This window comes from Centrocercus urophasianus, unplaced genomic scaffold (assembly GCF_019232065.1).
Source record: "Centrocercus urophasianus isolate 14NV4802_14NV808 unplaced genomic scaffold, USGS_Curo_1.0 seq_14, whole genome shotgun sequence".
NCBI lineage: Eukaryota > Metazoa > Chordata > Aves > Galliformes > Phasianidae > Centrocercus > Centrocercus urophasianus.
Window position 1 is genome coordinate 41,060,966 of NW_024884586.1, and position 21,745 is coordinate 41,082,710.

At 47.1% G+C, this 21,745-nt stretch overlaps 1 protein-coding gene across 4 annotated transcripts in view; it reads right to left on the minus strand.

Annotated features, from left to right (window-relative positions):
* The window catches only part of BCL11B (BAF chromatin remodeling complex subunit BCL11B), a 90,778-nt gene that overhangs the window by 68,257 nt on the left and 776 nt on the right, over window positions 1-21,745 (minus strand). For 2 of the 4 annotated variants that reach the window (XM_042813809.1, XM_042813806.1), the window contains exon 2: window positions 8,792-9,157. In XM_042813809.1, coding sequence (XP_042669743.1) covers window positions 8,792-9,157 — 366 coding nt within the window. Of the gene's footprint in view, window positions 1-8,791; window positions 9,161-21,745 lie in introns of all 4 variants that reach the window. The other 2 variants (XM_042813808.1, XM_042813805.1) reach the window with 1 other exon arrangement.

Consider the following 21,745-nt stretch of genomic DNA (forward strand, 5'->3'; position numbering starts at 1 on the left):
ATGCACAGATAAAATACACTAATGAGAGAGTGGAGAGAGAAACGTGGTAAGTGCTAGCCGTGATCAAAAGGTGAAAAAAAAAATTGAAATAAAATGCAGCCTAATCAGAGCATGGAAGACAGGGAAACACAATCTCTCCACCAAAAGTGGCTGTTAAGTTAAATTAGATTAATCACTCCCACCTCCCTTCCTCCCCAAACACCCTTATTTTTAATGAAGGGGCTTACTCCTGTAATGCTGAATGCTGGCCAAGCTGCTGGACATTTAAAGCTAAATATGTAACATGCCCGCTACACACACATATCCTGTGCTTCACCTTTCCAAGAAAACTGGGGTCTGCTACTTGGTAGGTCTTTTTCCATCAGCATCTTTTTCATGACCCTGCTGAGAGACCGCTGTGCAGTATCCCCCACATCTCACTCCAGAAACAAATGACCAAATGCCAGAACAGAGGAGTAAGAAGGAGCAAGTTTAAGAGCTGTTGGGCTTAGTAGTGGTTTGTGCTGATCACACTTGAATCTTTCTGCAAAGGCATACATGCAAAGAGGAAAAAACAACAACCACTAAGTAACCACTTCACATCTGCCATTAAGATTATTAAACTTCTTACAAGCAGTGTTTACCCCACCTTCCCCACTACACACAAACACACACACACACCCCAGCTCTCCAACGTGGCAACTGAGAGCCAAGAAAGCTCTCCTCTCCTTGCTGCAGCAACCGCATTTATTCCTGTTAAGGGGTTAACGATTCGTTTCCACTACTTCTCTCGAGAAAACCTACAATGAAAACATTGGCTCAGGAAAGTGTTCTCACTGCCAGAATGCCACAGCGCGAGTGAAAAGTCCGTTTTGTTTTCATTACATCTCCGGGATTTCCGGCTTAACTCCTGAGCTTAGACACCAAATCCCTAGATACCCCACCCACCCACTTTTTTAAAAAAACACACTTAGGCCGCACAGCCCACCAATTACCATTTGGAGGGTGGAAGGGAGTGGGGAGAAGGAGCCATGCAGAAAATGGTGCTCTCATTGGAGCAAACATGTGCTTCTCCCAAGCTCTGAGAGCTACCCAGTGTCTCCAGGCATGTAGTGCTGTCTCCTGAAAATGCAGTTTTATTTCCATACCTGGCCTCTCTCCTGTGTTTCTCACCCCCATCTTCAACTCTGACACAGACTTGGATCTCAGCCCCAAATCTATGCCCTCACAAGTGATGTGGCGTGACATAGAAATCCAAGCATTTCTTGTACAAAAGGTATGATTACTTCACAAGGTTGTTGTTTTTTTTTTTCTTTTTTCCTCCAGTTATGATAGAAAAATGTTCCAATCTCAAAAAAATACCAGAAAAGTTCAGCCTTTATGTCACAGCTGATTTGGTCACTGTGTGTATAGGCAGCGCAGTTCAAACATGGGCTGAGAAAGAAAAACAATCGATGGAAAAGGCACGAAGGGGGGCTACCTCACTCCATAGCAGCATTCTGTCTTGCTGAAGCAAAGGAGCCTTTTCTGTACCTTTATGTACTTATTCACCACAGGAGAGTTCCAGCAACTTTTTGCATCTAGCTTTTCTGTTTTATAGTGCTTCCATGCAACCAGCTTTCTTTTCTCTATGTTCCAGTGCAAAATTCCCCTGCAAAATCATGCAAACTCCTTTCTTGTAGGCAGTGCTCCTCTGAGCACACAAGCCTATTATTATTAGTCACATCAAAACAAATGCCAAAACACTCTATATGATTATTAGTACTACTTTTACTTTGCTTCTGACAGCTCCTGGCGAAATTGTCAGGAAAAATGACTAATGACTGGCTGACCAGTGCCTTTTCATCACTCACTGTTAGTGTTTTCAAAAATCTACCGATCTTTCCATGCTAATAATGATCAAAGAAATGCACAGTTTCTGGTCTCCCACATACGGCCTAAGTCATTTCACAAGAGGTCCCAAAGAAAAGCAACAAAACATTTTGCTGGCTGACATTTTGTCTGGACTCTACCTCTGAATAAGTCTAGAATCAGAAGAGGGAAATGGCAGTGCAAATTTGATGTAAATGAGCAAATTTTGCTCTTACTGAGTTACTCCAGACACACGTCCACTTCAGAACAAATAGACCAAATGACCTTCTTAAAATCTCTCATCAGCCTGCAAAATGACACTTGTATTATAAAGGTTTTGCCTAGCCTTGTCACAAGTACAGCCTAAGTAAGATGACTGTAAGTGGGTGTGATTAGAAAGAAAAAACACCAGCAGTGAGCTCCCTTTTTCCAGTCCGGCACCCTGTGCTGGGGGCAGGTCTCTGCCCACACGACTCAGCCGATCTGGTAGCGCACCACTGCTTGCAGGGAAATTAACCAAGGGGAACCGAGGCAGCACGGGGCCAGTGGGACTCTATGGGCAGCTGCTCCACTCCTGCACCATTACTCACCCTCCCTGCCCATGGGAGCTCTGCTAACCACGTGCAGAAGGCATAAAATAACTTTGAAAAACAGGATGGTGAGAGGAACAAAACAAAACAAAAACTGGCAGGGAGAACTGAGGGCAAAATATTCCTCAGTGCCTTTTTTTTTTTTTTTTTTTTTAGCCTATTTTTAAAACTCGATGTGATTAATTTCACACTTGGCTATCACAGATGCTGGGAAAGCCTTTGCCAGACCCTGGTGCATGGCCAGTCTGGACCCCAGGCAGGACACAACTGGTGGCACCGTGGTGACAAATGTCATGGAGGGCGGCCAATGGGCCCTGGGCAACCGCAGCAGAGAAGACGAGAAGACAGTACTGGAGCAGTGCCACATGGGCGCGGTGAAGTTCAAGCAAGGGGAAATAAGTTTCGTAAGAAGCAGGTTTCTCACCTTCTCACCATAAAGTGGTGCTCACCGGTGCCTGCGCGGGACACACTGGGCAGCATCAAGCTGCCATATCCGTGATTCAGAGAGGCTGCGATGGAGCAGTGGCTGCCTGTGCAGGACTGCTTGTGAGACAGAGCCTTTATGGGGATACACATGTGACCTTCAGCACCAGCACATCCCCCCACAGGCTGATGGGCCATCATCAGGCATATTTCCCTTTCCCCTTCCTTTCTCCTAGCCCACCAACCCACTGCATACAGGAGAAACACCACAGAGGGGTGCTGAGTTGTCTCCAGGGATCCCCCACAGGGACCACATCCCTCCTCAAAGGCTCTGCTCCTACCACAGACCCACATACAGCCTGTGGCTTGCACAGTTCCCCAGCCCATCTCCTGCTTCAGCACTGGCACCACAGGAAGGCCCCTTGCTGTGTCCTGACTGGCCCCACAGGCAGCCTGAGGGCTTCATGCTATCAACATTTCAGCAGCCCCTTGTCATGCTTGAAGCGCACCCCTGGAAGCCACCCAAGGGGAGGGTGGCCAGAGCCACCAATACCACACCTGGGCAGGGGGCCCTGGAGGAGATTCAGGCTCCCCCAGCATGGCCCCCGCGCTGCCTCTGGTGCAAGCAGGGCTATGGGTGAGATCAGCCGCCTTGTTTTTCTCCCTGTCACCCAAAGCAGAAGCTCAGCTGAGGCCTCTGGGGGCAGGAGGTTTGTTCATTAACCCACTGCCAGCCCCGTTGTGCCTGACACCTTCACACACCCCCTGCCCTGAAGCATCCCTAGTGCTGCTCAGAGGCACCAATTAGCAAAACACGTTGCTAAACACCTGACAGAGACACAGAGGAGTAGGAGGAGGAGGCCAGGTAACTCCTCTGCCACCAGGGAATGCCTGGCAGGAGCAAGGGAAGGAACAAGCCTGGAAAAGCCTCACGAAGGGGATTTCAACTGCAGCCCAGGTTTCTCAGGCTCTGTTACCACACGTTTCTGGAAGCCTCTTCTTCCCTGCATGGCATTTTTCCTTGCCTGGCTTGGACAGGGCACTCCTGCCAGACCCACGAGACTGGAGAGGGGCTGAAAGCAGAACTCAGTGCCACAGCGGCCCTGGGAAGGGCAGTAGGGCACTAAGGATGGCCCTCATGCCCTTCAGTATCTGGGACGCTCTTTCCAACCTGCCTAGTATTGCTGCTGTCAGCTGTGGATTTCTTTCAGTTAGTGGTTTCCTCCCCTCGTGTGTGAAGGCATCATGATGGCTGCCTGAGTCCTATGGCTAATATGGGTGCACGGGTCCATAATGGTACATTGTAAGTGAATGTCTCAGAGTAGACAGCAATAATAATTAGCTGTCATGATTTGAAAAAAGGATAATCCATGCCATTGAGTTAACAATCACTCACACAACACACATGGATTTAACTAATCTTAATTTGGAGAAAAATAACAATTCTAAATATATCAAATAGCCTATTTCATGGCAACCTGCAGCGGTGTTTATCTCTGGCTTCCAGCACATGCGAGTTATTTAGTTTCTCTCACTGGCAGTTTTACCATTCAAAAGCCTGAAATGAACATTCATGGAGCAGGGGTTGCAGTTAAATCCTGCCTCTGACAGGAAGCCTTTTTTTCATGATGCACATCCAGTTCAAGTACATAATGTATGGAGACTAGCGTTGGCGGCTGGGACAGGATGAATGAGGAATTCAAATCAACTCCCATCTCTTTCCTTGCACTGTCTTTGCAAAAATTAACACTGTCTTAATGAACCTCTGCTGCTGGCGTTGTCATGTGTCTGTGGCAGTACACTGTCCAGAGCACAGAAAAGAGAGACAGTCAGTCACAGGACACCTGCATTTCCAGGTCCCTCTTCAGCAAGAACTGCTCATCTAGTCATGCCTAAAATCTCATAAACATAAAAGCTAGGAAGAGGTACAAAACACAGCAGTGATCAAACTTTTCCAGAATACCTGCTACTGGTGAAGTGAAAGAAGTGGTGGCTGATAACTCCTAACTAACTCATTGGCCTTGCTTTGTTTTGCTGCACAACAATCTGCTACATCTGCTTGATGCTATCACATCCTCCGTATGAGAGGCAGAATTGATCTTCAACCAGGTCAGCCGATTTGAAAAAAGCTTTACAGGACAACCTGCTCCTGAGCAAGGCACATCCTCACAGTGGCAGCTAACATGTTAGCACATACCTTACGGATGGGGGGGGGTAACTACATGAAAGTCCCTTGAAAAGCTTGGATTTGCAAGTTACCAGTCCGGGAAAGATTACAGAGTTCATTATCAGAAGGTCTGATAAAAGCTGATTGCAGAGATAAAGTTGCCATTATCTCTACTGAAATGGCGGTTAGAGATTTGCATTGCATGCATGCAAAGTCTTGCACATTCCTGAGCTCTACCTGTCTTCCTGTAAGCGCCAAAAGGTCTGTTATGTGGTTGGGAGGGATTTAGTGACCAGAATGAATGGAGTTACCAAGAAATAAAGAAAGAAAAGCAAAAAGAAAAAGGGAAGTGAAGACCTCACAGCTAGGGAGCACCCCACATCAGAATTAGTAGTTGGTGAGGTGCTGCATCCCAGCACCTTTGTGCCCAGAGGGAAGAAAGGTGCAAGGGGCAGAACCACGCTCAGCGCTTGATGTATGCTGGCTGCGCTCAGCTCTGGGAAGCTGAGTAACATTTTGCGGCTTAGTCACACAGAAGAAGGCCGCACAAATCATTTCAACCAAATAAGAAGGTCTACAAAAATAACACGAGATCAAGGAGAGGAGCTGAAACCTATTTGAGGGCAGCAGCGGTGGCAGCATATTTCAGGGAGCCGGAGAGGCGAGAGGGTGATTTCTGGTTTCCCTCTTCAAATATAAAGACTCAATTATCTTTGAACAGCTTGCTTTACACATGAATTGACACATTTATTTTACAATAAATAACTGAAAGTTATCTATGTTTCCTTTACTGTTAATCTACACAAAGAAATAATAAACAGAGCTTGTCTACAAAAATGCAACTACTGCAGTCCTCAGAATTCAATTAAGCTAAAATAATTAATGCTTCCACCATATTAAATTACTTTATACATTTGAGCCACTGAAGTTTTTTCATTCTTTAATCTTTTTCGCCTTTTTATTTAATAAAAAAAAAAAAAAGTTACTTTCAAAGGGGGGGGGCTTGTCTAGGAGGGGGAAAAAGAGCATGATTTGCTGTTAAAATGTAATGGTCTCCTTTAGCTGACACAGCATGTAGAGTGTTTTGTGCCTTTGATTAAAATAACATTTTAAATGCTTTGAACAAACATATCTCCCCATACTTCTAAGGGATTATTTTACATATTTCTTGGTGGAATAAAGAAATTCATTCTTCCTGTCGCAGTACAGAAAGGCTAAGAATATCTTTCGTCACATATAAAGTAAAAATACTGTAGGCTGTTGCATTATTAACAAAAAAATAAAAAAATAAAGGGAGGGGGTGGCGAGGTGGGAGAAAGCTGCCTTAGAGATTAAGTTTCCCTTTTATGAAATCGTATTTAGTCTCTTTTTTTAACAAATCTAACAACAATGCTCTACAGCCGCTCACTGGGAAATACCTTTAATGTTAAATGCAGATTCTGATTTTCTTGGCTAATGCAGAAAGCCTTTCTATTGAAATATAAATAAGGGGTTTGGTATATCCCACTAAAGCCTTTCCAGTGAATGACTTCTGTGGGTTTTTCATGGCTACCCTCCATGGCTGTAATGTGAGGCTTTTATCCTACTATTGAAAACTATCCGTTGCTATTAAAAAAAATATGGAAGGACACTGCATCTTTTATCTCAGAACTGGGCTCCTAATTGAGAAAGCATTATTACTGCACTATTTAGTGGATGTCCCTATCTCCATGCACTGCTGAGAAAATGCCAATCAAATGATAAACTCTTTTATTTTTCTCAATTCAAAATCTTTCATACGTATTTTCATTTGATATTCAGTTTAGTCTGAAAGAGATTAGGTGCTCCAGATTGGCTTTTAATTTTTATTATTATTTTTTTTTAATGACTTTTCCGCACGTGAATAAAACCTTCACCCCTCTCTCCCTGCAGATTTTCTACATGGCAAAAGTTCTGCTTGCATTGATGCTGACCCCCAGGAGCTGGAGAGGACTGCACCCTCTGAGCTGAGCATTAAAGTACTTTGTTTCAGACTGAACTTGGGCACAGATTGGTAAAAGGTGAGATCTGGAGTGCAGCTACAGTGTAGTTTTCCTGGACCAGCCTTACTAAGCACTGGGTTCCCACTGCAAGCAGCTGAGCACAACCAGCTTGCAGGTATTGGGAGTGCTCAGCACCACTCAGGAGGCCTTCAGCAGGCAGGAGGAGAAGCAGTTCCTGAATACTTCTCCCATCAGTTGTGAAGGAAATCTAGCCCTCAGAAAGCTGTTACACCACGAGGGATTCATCTCTGCCAGGAAATGCATTTACAGCTTCTAAAGGATAGGGTAAGAATGAGGTCAGGACTTACGGTAGTGATGCTTTCAGTGCTACAGCAGAGGCTGCCTCTGTTATTGCCCCCTCAAAGCTACCAGCTGCCCTGAATTGAGGTGATGTCTGCACCCTTAAAGATTCCTGGAAGATGAGGTAGTCAATGGGAAGGATATGCCCCTTTCTACAAGGCAGATCACCTGGAGGTCTGAGGACTGCAGCAGTTCAAAGTCCACATCCCCGTTTACACAATGACCAAACTGTTCAGAGGTGCTGGGGAGGGACTCACACACCTCCAGTGCTAAAAGAGGGAAAGCTGAAGCTTTGATTGTAAAGATAGGAGCTTAGTACTACTCTGCTGGGAATCCCCTCATGGGAACATCTCTACTACAGTCAGGTTTCTGGACTGTCAGATCTAATCCTGTAGGACACTTCCTAGAGAAATTGGGATAGTGGCAGCAATGACAATTTGACACTGGTCTTCTGCACTGGATGCAGTCAATTTGAACACAAAGGCCAGTTTGAGGGGAGCTCCTGCTGCTTAACACAAAAAACCCACTTTCCAGCAAGGAGCACAGCCCTTCCTTTCAGTGTGGCAAGCAGCGTGTGCTGTGCTGCGAAGAGAAGAAACACCCTGTGCTCCATAAGCTGCCCCACATCATGCACTCTCCAGCAGTCATTCATTTCCCAGCAGTTCACCCATGTGGATGCCATTGCTGCCTGTCCACCACCAAGCCAGGGGGATCTGCCAAGAAAATGCTAACTGCTAAATCCTATCTGAGCACCACGGCTGAGGGGGTTAGGAAAAGGAAATGCCTGCAATCTGCTCATCTGGGTCAGTCTCTTTCAAAAATCCCATTTGGGGATGTGTATGCAAATAGAGGTGTCCCCCACCCAGTTCCGGCCATTTCAGAGGCCCAAGACAGGCAGCACAGTCAGTAACTCAAATCAGAAAGCTGAAATCCACCCCAGCAGAAGGAACGAGCAAGGACTTGATGAAGCCCTGCTCAGCCCTCACAGACAAGTCTTCTCCCCACTAGCACCAGCGGAAAGAGCATTTTTCCATCAACTTCACTATCAGGATTTGACCTTTCCCAGTGGGTCTGCATGTTAGGAAGCACATTTGAACTGGACTGAACTGAGCATCTCACCAAAGTCCCCCTTCCTACACCACTGCTACCCGCCTAAGGACATTCCTGAATTCCTCCACCCCCGACATTCTCCTTTTTCCTTTGTGTGTGCAAACCGTCCGTTGGTTCTCTCCAGGGGGATAAAGAGCCCCTGGTGTCAGAGAGCTGATCCTGTGCAGAGATGTATACTGGACCACATGCGGGGCACACAGCCCCTCTGAGCACCCTAGAGCCACAAGGGACCTCCAGGCTGATGGATCCTACAAAGACCTGTGGCTGAAGCCTCCATTCCATGGCACATTCTACAGGGCTTTTGTCAAAAGATTACCTAGGCGGTTGATTGAGTGTAAAACATGCTGTACCTGCAATGTTCTCCTGCTTGGGGCAAATTCCTTTTGTAGGCGTGAGAAGACGGTCTTCTTCATCGGGTGTGACTTGGATCCCGATTTCCACTGGCTCTGACACTTTCCTGAGCTCGGCGCGTGAGGAGGGGGGAGGGCTGCTCTTATCCATGCTCTTTTCATAGCAGACACCACCAGTGCCATTGCACTGTTTTCTCTTGTGCTCTATAAAAACCAAGATGTCTCCCAGCGGGAAGTTCATCTGACACTGTCCACAGGTTAACAAGTCGGGGTCTGTCCCACCTGCAGCGATGCTGATGCCACCTGGCTCTGCTATTGCCAGGCTCTCATCCTCGTCGGCGAGTGCCGGTTCCACATGGTCAGCCTCTGCTTTATATGGACAAGGAGAAAGAGGGAGGAAAAGGGCAAGGGAAGAAGAGAAAGAGATTGCTTTGAGTGTTCACAGACTCTGACAGATGCATCGCAAGAGGCCCAGCCACCCCCCCACACACACCCAAAAGAAGCCAAGACTGATTAGATCTTTCTTTCATTTTTCAGCTTTTCCACTCTCCCAGAATGATTTCAATATATTTTGCAACCAAGCCTGCCTGAAACAAAATGGAAAGGCTGACCTGGCATAGCTTTCCTGACAGCTCCTTCCCACTGCTGCCAGCACTGTAAGGAGATCAGCAAAGAGCCATTTTGCAAACATTCGAGCCCTGAGTCACTTTCTGAAACGGTTCCTCTCTTTTTAACCCACCTTCTCATTCCCACTGCATCTCCCAGCCATCTGGCCAAGACCCCATCCAGCAAGTCTTACACACCCGAGCCTCCTCTTTCATTTCAGTGTGGAGAAAAAGCAGGGAGTGAAACACTGGGCAGGCAGGGTCAGGCACATGACATCAGTACCACCACCTTGTCCCATTACAGACATCAGCAATGTGAAATGACTGCCCATTGGCACGGTGGGACAGAAAACTGCTGGAAGGCAAGCAAGATGTATGCTCATGAAAAGTGAAGATGTTTCGAAAGTGTGTACAGTGGGAAAGAGAGTAACATATTGGAATATTGGCTCAGCCCAAAATCTTCCACTTATTTTACCACTGCCAAATACCTGTGCAGTTGCTATTTAGCTTAGTAAATGTTTTTATAGAAATCTTGACCATGGACCTTGTGGTCTTCATACCATTACCCTCAAAACACTCCAAAAGCATTTCTGAATGACCTGAATCTGTTTTTAGGAAATAAGCAATTTCTCATTTCACCATTAATAAAATGCAGCATATTTTAATGAGCATTTTGAAGATAATTCTTACATGATAAAGTAATTATAGATCACAATCCATTTCTGGGGCAATACTTGTTTTTTGTTTTATTTTCTCTTGTTCTGCTGCGTAACTGCCAAATCATACAAACCTTGGTCTTTACTTGGGCAGAATTTCCACTGACTTTTGCCTAAGGCTGTTTTGCCTCTATGAGGACTATAGGATTTGGGCAGAACAAAACAGAGGAGCTAACAGTATGTAAATCAGCAAGTGAGACCTCTAATCGAATCAGGATTAAAGGAATAGTAGGAGAAATGTTCTTTATTGGCCTGAGTGGCTTGCTTATGGATTTCCCGGGGAAAGCAAGTTACACAAATAGCTCAGAGAAGTGAGACCGAGATAAGCAGATGTCATAATCCAGATCTGGATTCTCTTCCTGGCCAAAGACAAAAGGAGTTTTGTCTCGTTCTTCAGCAAATCGGGGGAAAAAAAATAAACAAGGACCATAGAAAAGGGACAGGAGGTAGAAGGTGAAATGTATCATCTGACAACAAAAATGGTCGAGCCTCAAAAAGGACAGGTTAGAAAAAGAATCATTCCTGTTTTCCCCTTCCAGAATAAATAATTGATTAGTGTATCTACCAGCTGTACTGCAAGTTGCATCAGAGCAGCAAAACAGAGAGAACTGAGGGAACGGAAGGACTGAGATCCCAGCAAAGGACTCAAGCACACCGCATCCCATGAGCCAACAATGGGCACAGGAAGGCTTTGGCTTCCCAGCTCACCCCAAGGTTACCAAAAAGCACCATCCTAAAAACCCATAATTACTTTTCTCCCTTTAATCTAAGTTGAAAGGGAGTTTGAAGACAACGTTACATAATTAATTCATCAATTTATGTTATGAAAAGGTGCCTCCTTGACTCAGTGAAAATGTAACCATAACCCTGTGCCGAACAGGGACTGCCAGGAAGAGAGCGGATGGCTGTGAAAAGTGTGTCACAATGCAAAAGGTAATTATTTAGTGCTGCGGTTCCCTTTAATGATCTAACATTGAGCAATATTGTTTATATTGAAGAGAGCTTGCACCTTTAATTACCAATTACATATACATCATTTTAGAGCCAAAAGAAAAGGACTGTGAAAAGGGTCCTTCAGAAACGCGCACGCTACTTCTAGGAAGAATTCCTATTAAGGGGGAGCAGAGTGTCAAAATATTAAAAAAAAAAACCTCACAGAGAGATATACACGCACATACACAGACAGGGGATGGGACAAAGAGCTGGAAAAGACAACAGGAAAACAGGAACTGAACCCAAGTCGTAAGGAAAAAGGTGGCAGAGGGGGAAATGTTTGTTACAAGTTTCATGTAACGTTCCTATAAAGCTTTCAGATTAAAGTCGGTCTCTCAAATTACAAAGGCTGAATTTTGGCATATATATAACAAATAAAAAGAAAAGCACAGGTCTCAACTTTATTATCTTTTTGATGGGAGGATTTTTTTTTCCCTGTGATTTAAATTGTGCTCTTCAGAAAATGTAGCGAAACTGCTGCATTTGATAAGGGTCCTGACCACGCAGCTCTGCAAACATGAAGGAGGTTTTAGCAGCTAAACTGTTGAGAATTCTTTCCTTTCAGATCCGCAGTTCATTTGAATATTAGTTAAATCCACATATGCCTATTCACTTACACTCTCTCACTCTCTCTTTCCAAGGACTCTGCAATGGCACTTTTTTAAAATAACATCTGGTATTCCTTCATATTTTGGCAGTCGTCACATTTACCGAAATTCAGCTTTTCGTTTGCTCGGTGAGGGGAGCCCTCGTGATCCGTAGTAATTGGGTTTCAAACTACCAAAATTTTATTTGCCTCAACTCTGTGTCTGATTTCAGCTTAACAAATCATCAAGCAGGAGACTGGCCATAAACCTAACAATGCAGGAGCTATATTACAATCCCTTATTCAGAACATGGACAACAGACATAAAAGAACGAAAAACAAAATACTGAATAGAACTTCAAATGCATTTTATCCATGTCAATTTGCATTTTTTTTTTTTACTCAGAATAATAATAATAATAATAAAAAGGCTTCCTATTGACAACTCAATTAAGCCATTAAAAACCTACATTCAAGTAACATTACAGGAGAGATTTAAAACCCACAAAGGAAAAGAGAAAAAAGCCTGAAGTCCAGCCCATAACGCACCAGGTCACGCCTGGTTAATACAGCAGCAGAGATCTTCTGCCAGGAGTCCTATAATAGCAGTGGGGCAATTTAGGCCAGTCTCAATCTAAGTTCTGACTCCACTTGTGTCTGTGGGTTTCAAATGAGTCGCTTCACATTATTTGAATTTAACTCTGTGGTTTTATTTCTGTTTGTTGGTAGCTGGGTTTGGGGGGAGGAGGGTGTTTCCTCGGGAGTATTTTATTTCATTTATTTATTTTTTTAAGAAGGAAATGTCGAGCCACACAAAAAAAGGAGAATGGAAAACATCTCATCTCCCTTACGTGGGAAAAGGGGAAAAAAATGCAAACGAGTTATTTCCAGGCAGGACTTGTGCCCAGGTTCTTCCAGGTGTGTTAAGGTGTGCCTGGCATTATCCCTGTGCCCAGAGGCTCCTCCAAAAGGCCCTACACCACCTCCCAGGTGAGCATGGCGATAGGGACGAGTGATCTGCAGGGACATTGGCAACACCGCTGTCATTCGGTGGCTTCATGAAATCAATGCAACAAGACGATCTAAATCAATTTCTTTACTTTGAAAAGCATTATGCTTACTGTCTGGATTCCGAACAGCATCTCAAAGCCTACAGTGCCAAAATGCAGCAGACAATTTTCTTAATTCCACAAAGGCACTGTCGCAAAACCACCAGCACTCCTCTTGCAGCGTGGTGACATCATTACAGCATACGCGCCCCATGCAAACAATACTCTTATGCCCAACATTAAAGCAAATGCACATGCTAACTACTTTCTGCCTGTCAAATGTCTCAAAACCATGCCCATTAGCAGTGAAAAGGACTGCTACTCAAAATCATCTCAACGGCCTCAGAGGACAGTCCTGTAGATGCTTGTTCACAGGCTTTGCAAGAGGCTGGGTCCAGCCACCAGTGATTTATTTTCTTGTGTTTTTATTGCACTGCAGAGTGGAAGGTGCAAAGGAGTCAGAAAGTGGGCTCCTATCTTCTTTGTTTTTTGTTTTTTGTTTTCCATCCCCTGGTCATCAAAGTGATGCATAGGAAGGGGAAAGAGAGATGTTTTGGCGCTGGGCACTGCGTGTTGAACTCCCTCGCTACATTCCATTTCTGCAGTGGGGTCACAAACCTATACCAGGGGGGATGGATAAGCACTGTTAAAGTCCTGTTTCTGAGTCAGGGTGCTCCCTTGGGGTGAGCTGGGGCTGCCTTGGGGCCAGGAGCCCACACACAACTATCGCTGGCTTCGAAGAGAAGCAGGAGAGAGCACAAATAAGTGACTGCTCGTCAGGGTGTTGCCCAAAGCGGGCCTGAAAACGATGTGCCTTCCATCAACACCCACATGTCACATTTACTGTAACATCAACAGGCTTAGTGGAAATAGCTCGGATCACGCGTTCCCGAGCTGGGTTATCGCAGAAATCGGTGTCGGGATCCTCACTGCACAATGACTAACACCGCATAGCAGGTGATGCAGTCCCTCACCGCCCGACTTTATCAGTAACCCACTCCAGGTCCCCTCACAGCTGCAGAGTGCAGGGTTGAGTCCACAGCTGCACCTTGCGCCAGCATCACAGTAAGCAGTACCAGGTGCAGCTTAGCTGCCACCAATTCTTCATTTTTCCGAGGACAGAAAAACAATTATTCAAATAAATTAAAATTAAAAATAACAACAACAAGCGCGAGGCTGAGTTGGCCGAAAGAGGCAACCTGTGGGGAAGCCCCAGAAACAAATGGGTCGGCTGCTCCCTGCTACTTTTCAAGAGACTCAGCCGCATGCCAAGTGCACAAAGGCGGCTGGAAGGGCTGAGAGGCTCCGCCGTGCAGAGCCGCGCCGTGCAGAGCCGCGCACCGGAGCGAAGCGCGGAGTAGCCGGAGGCACCTGTGGGGCCGGAGCCTCAGCACCCAAAACCGCAGAGCTCCCCATTGCGCGGGGCCGTGCGGGGCCAGGGGATGGGGGGCCCCCCGTTAACTCCCGCACGGGCTCCCGAGGGTCGGCCGGCTTTGCAAAAGTGTCCCGAGTCACTCCGAGAGCGGTTCGGGCCGCCGCGCACACCTGGGACGGAGCGAGCCCGGCCGTAAGGAGCAGAGCAAGGCACGAGACTTGGGAAAAACGAGGAGGGAAAGGGTACGGTAACCCCGCGGAACCAAAAGGGAACAAAAGCCACGAACATTCAAGGGTCTGCACGGATCTCAGCGTTTGTCAGATGGCATTTCACCAGGAGCTCCACGCGCTGTTGAAGAAGGGAGTGGCGTGTCTCCTCCTAAGTAAACTATACGTTCACCAAAAAATATTTACTGCTTTCGAGAGCGTAAAATGCAGAGGGACTTCTATAGACTGCAGAAGCTGTAAATCGTCACAGATAAAATGGGATGTGATGATGGGATCTAAAAGCATGCTTTGTTCCCCAGTGAATAGATTTGTTTTATTTAAAACTCAACGACAGCCAAGGAGAGAAAGGAGCGCTCGGTGCCACAAAGGCAGAAGGAGCAGTGTTTTGGTGCAGGCTTTGAGCTGCCTTAGAAAGGGATACGTGGAGCGCGGGGTTCTTACCGAAAGGTTGAAAAGGCGTGATCAAAATTCCGTAATTAGTTCTGAACGCGTATTAAACACACGGCCACTCTGTTCTTTTTTAGAAATATCAGTCTCAAAAGAGCCTGCTTCTCAACTGTGTATGGAACACTGTTGCTCATATACAATCTCCTTAAGCCTTTTTTTTTTCTTTTTTTTTTTTTTTTTTTTTTTTTTTTTTGCTCTCATTGAAGCGTATTCATTATAACATTCGGCGAATTTATGGCTTATTCCAGTGGCTTAGTAAAAGGGGTCATAAAAAAGTTAAGTAAACCAGTGTTTTTTTTCCTTCCCCTTAACTTTGGATTCCTTTTCTACCCTGCACTGTCTGCTGCTTAGTCTTTGGAAAGTACCTTGGGCATATCCAGCACATACAAATTATCAACTGCTCCAGGAAAAAAAAAAAATAAAATAAAAAAAAATGGAATTTCTTGCACTGAGACAACTACACAAAAGACTTGCATATGTCAAAAACAGAGAGCTAAGTCCCTGTGAATGCTGCACCATTAATCAAATCCCCGATCTAGTGTCACTTTTGCCAGTAAAATGATGATATTCTTCTAACCCCCTTCTACTGGCGCGTGCCTGCAACGCATGAAGTGTGTCCCTCTGCTTTAATTTGTTTTCGAGCAGCCTGCTTTAGGCATTTTTTATATATTCCTTCAGAAGGAAAGGAAAAAAAAAAAAAAGAAGAAGAAAAAAAAAAAAAAGAAGTAGAAGAAAAAGCTGTTACTTAAAGCTCCAGCAAAGGTCTACAGCACTGAGCAGGCATCAGTTGTGGGGAGGGAGAGCAGGGAGCAGATTGAGCTGATGTTTGGGGCTGAGCACACGGCTGGATTGAGGCTTGCAGCTGTGGGTGCAGAGGAACGGTGTGCAGCCTGCCCAGCTACAATCTAAGAAAGTAAATAAACACCAAAGAGGAAGGTGCTGTAGTAGAAACAGCTGAATGAATCACGCGTTTATCAATGTGTGCCGTTATTGATGGCTTTTCCCTCCCTCATTAAAAAGGCACACGTATATAAATCTATCTGCAGCCAATGCCGATACTTCACCAAGTGCTTTTATGGCATCAGTAACTTTCAGGCAGGCAGGGAGCCCAGCCGCTGTTCGTTTTTCCACGCGCTTCTCTCAAGGCTGCTACCAAGACAGGACCAGGGCTGCCGACATCTGCACTGCGGCCCTGGAGAAGTCATTGCCCCAAGAGGAAATCCTGGGCAGAGAAGCAGAAGCCATCTTGGTGCTGGGAGGCTGCTGCTGGGCTCCAGCACAGAGAATGGGATGGGAGGGAGGCAGAGGAAAGATGGGAGGAAAGACAGCGTGCACGTACATGTGCATGTGCCGGGGGGCAGAGGCACCGAGGTGGAGGAGAGGGAGATTCTTGTTCCTCTTCATAAAAGTTAGCAGTTGTGGAATGGAAGCAAAGCTGCGATCAGCAAAGTTTGAGGGGCTTGGGAGAGGAGAAGGGAAGGTTTCCTGTCGCTGGGTGCCGTTCTCTCAGTGTCAACGGTTTGTCAGATGGGCTGTGGGCTTCCAACAGGCTCGATTCAAACATTAAATGAAGTAGAGAAATCATCAGATAAATTGCTGGCCCTCACTACGCAAGAGTGAAGGGTTTTTGTACAGTTGATGACAGCCCTGATCTTTCGTCTGACCTAATTTACTTCTCTCAGGTTAGAATAGAGCGTGCCTTCCTGTCTCAGGATAATCTTCATCCCTATACCAAGTACTAAAAATAAGACTCTGTTGCACTGTGCTAACCATATCATCTTCTGATTAATTTCTCGTATTGGGCAAAGTGAGAACTCTACTCTGACATCCAGTGATTGAAGCTTCTCATGTGCACACCATGAAATTACACGTTGGAGCAAGGAATGTCCCGCTAAAGTCCACCCATGGTGGGCAGTGAGGCAGGCAGAGAAGAGCTTGGAAGAGCTGCAACTTCTACACAGTCTACGTGGGTTTGTGCTTCTCTTTAGGAAAGAAACATTTCATTTCATTTATTTTCATTTGCTAGAGCTGCAGATTTTTTTGTTATAAGGGCCTGAGCTACACTACACATCAGAAGAGCCTCTGGGCAGGGGTATGTGTGGCTTTTGTAGATGTGATCAACGCCCAACTCAGCGTAGCTCCAGCTCCTGTGCTCACTATGTGCCCACTGGAAAAACAAACGTGGGTTTCCCTTCGCGAACAGAGCCTCACTGGTGTACAGGTAGCATTATCCTGATCTCTATCCAACAGCAACAAATTGAGAATTAAAACATCGCACATTGACAAGAAAAAGAAGGGGGAAAAAAAAGAAAAAGAAAAAAAAAAAAGAAAAAGAAAAAAAAAAAGCATTGTTAAAAACTAATTTTAATTTAAAAATAAAAAATAAAAACAACAACAACAAAAAAAAAACCTCCCGTAATCCCGAGTCGATTAGCCGCGATTTAGCTAAAAATAGCTGCGCCTGCCTTGCAGCCCCTCTCACCGAGCGCCGGGAAGATCTGCGCGTGAAAATCGATCCTCCAAGTTGAGGCTGCGAACACCGCGCGGCGTCCGCCGCTCCCGGCGCGGCGCATCCCGGAGCCCAGCGCACATCGGCGGGCTCCGAGCTCCCCCTAGTCGTCAGCAGCCGCCACTGGCGCGAGGCGGCCCGGCGGCACGGCTGCCAGCCAGCAAAGTTTATTTTGGAAAGTGTTTTCTATCAACAAACAGCGCGGAGCGCGAAGCGATGGAGGTAGGAAATGGGGAAGAGGAAGCAACGTTGTGTGCGAAGGGTTTTTTGTAGGCGAGAAAGGTTCGCTAGCCGAGGAGGTGGCAACTGGAGTCGGGAACTGATGGCGATAATTTGTATGACTTCTACCAGCGCGCACTCCTCTAAGTCATAATTATTGTCAAATCTGCCACCAGACAACCCTTTGTTCTGCAAAGAAACAGACGTTTTGCACAAGACTGGGGCTCTGGCCGCTCCCATTAGATGCAACTGGATTGTAAAACCTTGAAGACTTTTAGTTCTCAATATTTAAAGCAGCCTGACTAAATATGCTCTTCATCTGCCGAGCGGCAAATAAATGCAAAATGATTTCTCACCAGCTGAACATCCATCTCAGCCACTGAGCACATCAACCAAAAGGACGAAGCAGCCCAGATTCACCATCACTGCACAGCACTTTTATCAAAATATTTTAAAAGCTCAGAAACTATGAACATACGCCGCTATTTTTTCTAATCTCACCTCAAATACAAATAGATCTAAATGAAAAGCAACCTGGAAATCAACAGCACACGGCCCCTTTCTTTCCTGCCCTATTTAGAGACGGCACATGTAACGTCTTTCTAAGACACGTTCTGTGCACACTGTGCGAGTATCACGGCCAAGGCAGCCATCACCAAAACGATTTCCTCTCTAACCCTTCAGTCTCTTTGCATGAGAGTTGGTTGCACTACTGTGTTTCTTTCCACGAGATAAAGCTCACTCATGACACTGAATCTAAACATGTTTTAAGAGAAGCTACTTGAAGCAATTTGCAGAACTTTGACATGCAAAAAAATCGGAGTGCTTTTTGTTATTATTTTTAATGTAAATTGTTACAGGAAATTATTACTTTTCCTAGGGAACCTGTTGACCAGGCAGGAAGAACCTTCTTGAGAACTGGCCCTGCACCTGCAGCCATACAATCTCATTGTGCCTCTCCCTCCCAACCTTCGCAGCTGCTCTGCAGAAAGGTTCTCGCTTTGCCGCCTCCTGCAAACCTGCACTCAGCAAGCTCTGCACATGCTCTCGCCTTTTGCATTTCCTTGAAACCCAAATGCAGAGCTGGTTTGAAGGCAGATTTCTCAAGTTCAAAAGCAAAAGAAAAAAAAAAAAAAGACAGAAAAAAAAATCAGATCCGAAGCTGGAAAATCAGCAGTTAGAATCAAACCAAACTAATGTTTCTTTGCACAGAGCAGCTCTACAGCTCCGTTTCCTCTCCTCTTCTCTACCTCATTGCCTCTCTTGTTTTGTCCACCCATCTAAGTGAGCTCAACCACCAAGTTTGCTCTGTTCACCAGCACCATGTTCTGGAGCTGCTCTGTGCTCTCCATGTGTTTCCCCTTTTTGTGCAGCACATGCATGCACTGCGGGGCTGCCTGGGTGAGCCTGGCCAGGATGAACAGGCCGCTTTACTTTACAGTGTTGAGGACCAAGGTACTAATGAGACACTGCAACTCTGGAGCACAGCTCCACTGCAGCCTCTCTGCTTTTTGTGTTTGTTTGTTTGCCTTACATTCAGGGTCTAAACATTTCTTTGAACACCAAGAGCATGAAACCCAATCAACTCCAGCTAAGCGGTGTCAGAAAACCCTTCTCCTCTTTTCTCTCATCTCTCTCCCCATCTCCCTTTCCTTGCCTGGCACAGACCTCCAATCCATCCTGAAATGCAACTCTCCTGACAGATGCCAAAACCAGAGAGCAGGAGGGGAGGGAAACAGAAGCCCAAGCTAAACATGACATAAATGCGAGATTTCAGAAAGCAGTTCTCAATCCATCCTGGCTTTAGAGGCTTGGCTTGGGGTTGAGTTTGTTCTGCTGCAAGTGTTTCGCTTTCCTGCTGCCCACTACTTTCCCAGTACCGTTCTCAGAGCTCGATCTCCTGGTTGCAAACTGCACCTCTACCAGAGCAGGGTGCGATCATGCGATCACCCTCCTGCAGCCCGCAGCTGGGGCTCAGTGCGCTGCAATGCCTCCGTTCCCCCCAGCATCAACCCAACGCAGCCCCCCCTGGCTCCCACCCCCTCCTCTCCTGGATACCTTCCTTTTTTTCTGCCACTGCTCAGTATGCAGCATGATTTCTCCGCCAGCTTCCTTAGGATGGAGAGAGAGATAAACACAGAAGGGAGGGAGGGAAGCTGTGTACTGCTCTGCTCTCCATTCCTCCCCAGCCTCCCCGCTAAACCCATTGTACACGCAGCTCCTCGGCACCTCTCTATGCTCTCCTGCTTCATTATTTACTTTCAAGTAAAGCGATCAGAAAATGAGATCAAATTGGAAGAACAAACCTACCTGGCTCTCTTCTCCAACACCAGCACCCCCACCCCAGCACCCCAAGCAGCGACAGCAGTGAGAAAAGAAATATTTCACTCCTTTAAACAAATTCAGACGTGCGCAACAAACCCAATTTTCCGCACTCCCCCCTCCTCCCCTACACCCCACATCTCCTCACAACTGAGATGGGAAAGTGGAAGAAATGGCACGGGGTGATCTGTTGCGTTTGGGTTGATGATGCTTTTTCTTAAATTTAAAATAAAAATAAAGGTAGTGGAGGGGGTGGGGATAAGGAAAGGGGAAATGCATTTTCCAAACCGGATGGTTAATAACAAAAATGTGATTAATGAAGAAGTGAGGGGGGGGAATCCACCTTTTATGGTGATGCAAATCTGGTTCCAAAATAACAATGAATTAAAAACAACTCCCCACCCCCCACACCCTCCCGAAAGAGAGCTGATACCCAGACGCATCTTCATTTGTGTTCCACCAGCTGATGGGCTGGGGGGGAGGTGGGGGAGGAATAGGTTAAAAAAAAAAAAAAAAAGGAAACACAGAAAGAGCGAAAGAAATTGAAATTTCGGAGCCCCAAACATCCCTTCCAAACCATTCCCTACGAAAAGAAAAAAGATCTCACGGGAGCTGGAAAAATCATATACACATCTATCTATCGTTTCACGGGGAAATCTTACAAACAGAAATTTATCACCGGTAACAAAGAAAGAGAGGAGCTCGCAAGCACCAAATGCTCCTGGCAGATGGCTCCTATTCTTGGCTTTCAGGGGAGGGGAGAGAAGCCGGGGGAATATTTTATTTATTTAAATTTTTTAAAATCTGAACATAAATATTCGGATCCGCCGCGGCTCAGGCTCAGCCCCGGGCTGCCTCCGTGCGCGCCGCCGCCCCCCGCAGCACTGCAACTTGCGGATACCTCAGGGAGGAGGTGGGGGTAACGGGGGGGTCCGGCCTTCCCAGCGGGGTGCGGAGACTCAATCCGGCCACCCCCCTCCCTTCAACCTCCCCACGGCGTGCGCAGCTTTTTCTGATCCCCCCCTCCTCTATTCCCCCCCCTCAAGCGGGTCCGATGCTTTCGGAGAGAAACGTAGAAGCCACCCCCCCTGAACCCCCCGCCCCCACTCCTGCAAGCTTTGTATCCCCTTGTCCGGTGCAGCGGAGGGCACTGGGGATCTGGCCGACCCCTCCACCCGTGGCACAAACCCCGTGGGGTTCTGGGCAGCCGGCGGAGACGTGGCCCGGCGCTGCCTACGGACGCTCGCTCACCCCTCTCGCTGTGCTGCGAGGCTGGGAACGGAGAGGAGGGGGGATGCTGCCGGGGGGGGGGGGGGGGGGGGGGGGGGCGAAAGGGGGCTAGCTCCTTCCCTCTCCTCGCTTTTTAGCTTTTTTATTATTATTATTATTTGAGGGGGGTGGAGGGGGGCGGTGTGTGTTTTCATTTCACAATGGGAGCTTCGGGAAAGTGCACCCTCCGCTCCTGCTCCGGCCCTGAACCGCTGCTCGGCCGCATTCCGTGCCCTGCAGCCCCCCAGCATCTCGGGGCAGCCCCTCTCTCGCCGGCCCCTTCGCAGCCCCGGCCGAGCCCAACGTTCCTCCCCCCGCGTTCGGAGCAGAGTTCTCTCCGCCGGCGGTGCACCTGGGGCGGGCAGCGCTGCCGCCTGCCCATCTACCTGCCCCGCGCCGCTTCCCCGGCCGGCCCGCCGCCTCCCGGATCAATTTCCCCCGGCCGCTCCTCTTCCCCAGCCCCGTCCCTGCTGCCCACCTTGGTTCTCACCCCCCCGGACCGGCTGTCACGCAGATGCAAGGCGCTCGGCCAACTTTTCCCCGGAGCGGGCGGAGAGGAGCGGGGCCGGGGGGCGAGCTGAGGAGCCCCCGGGGGGCGGCCCGGTTCATCCCGGCCCGGCTCAACCCAACCCGACCC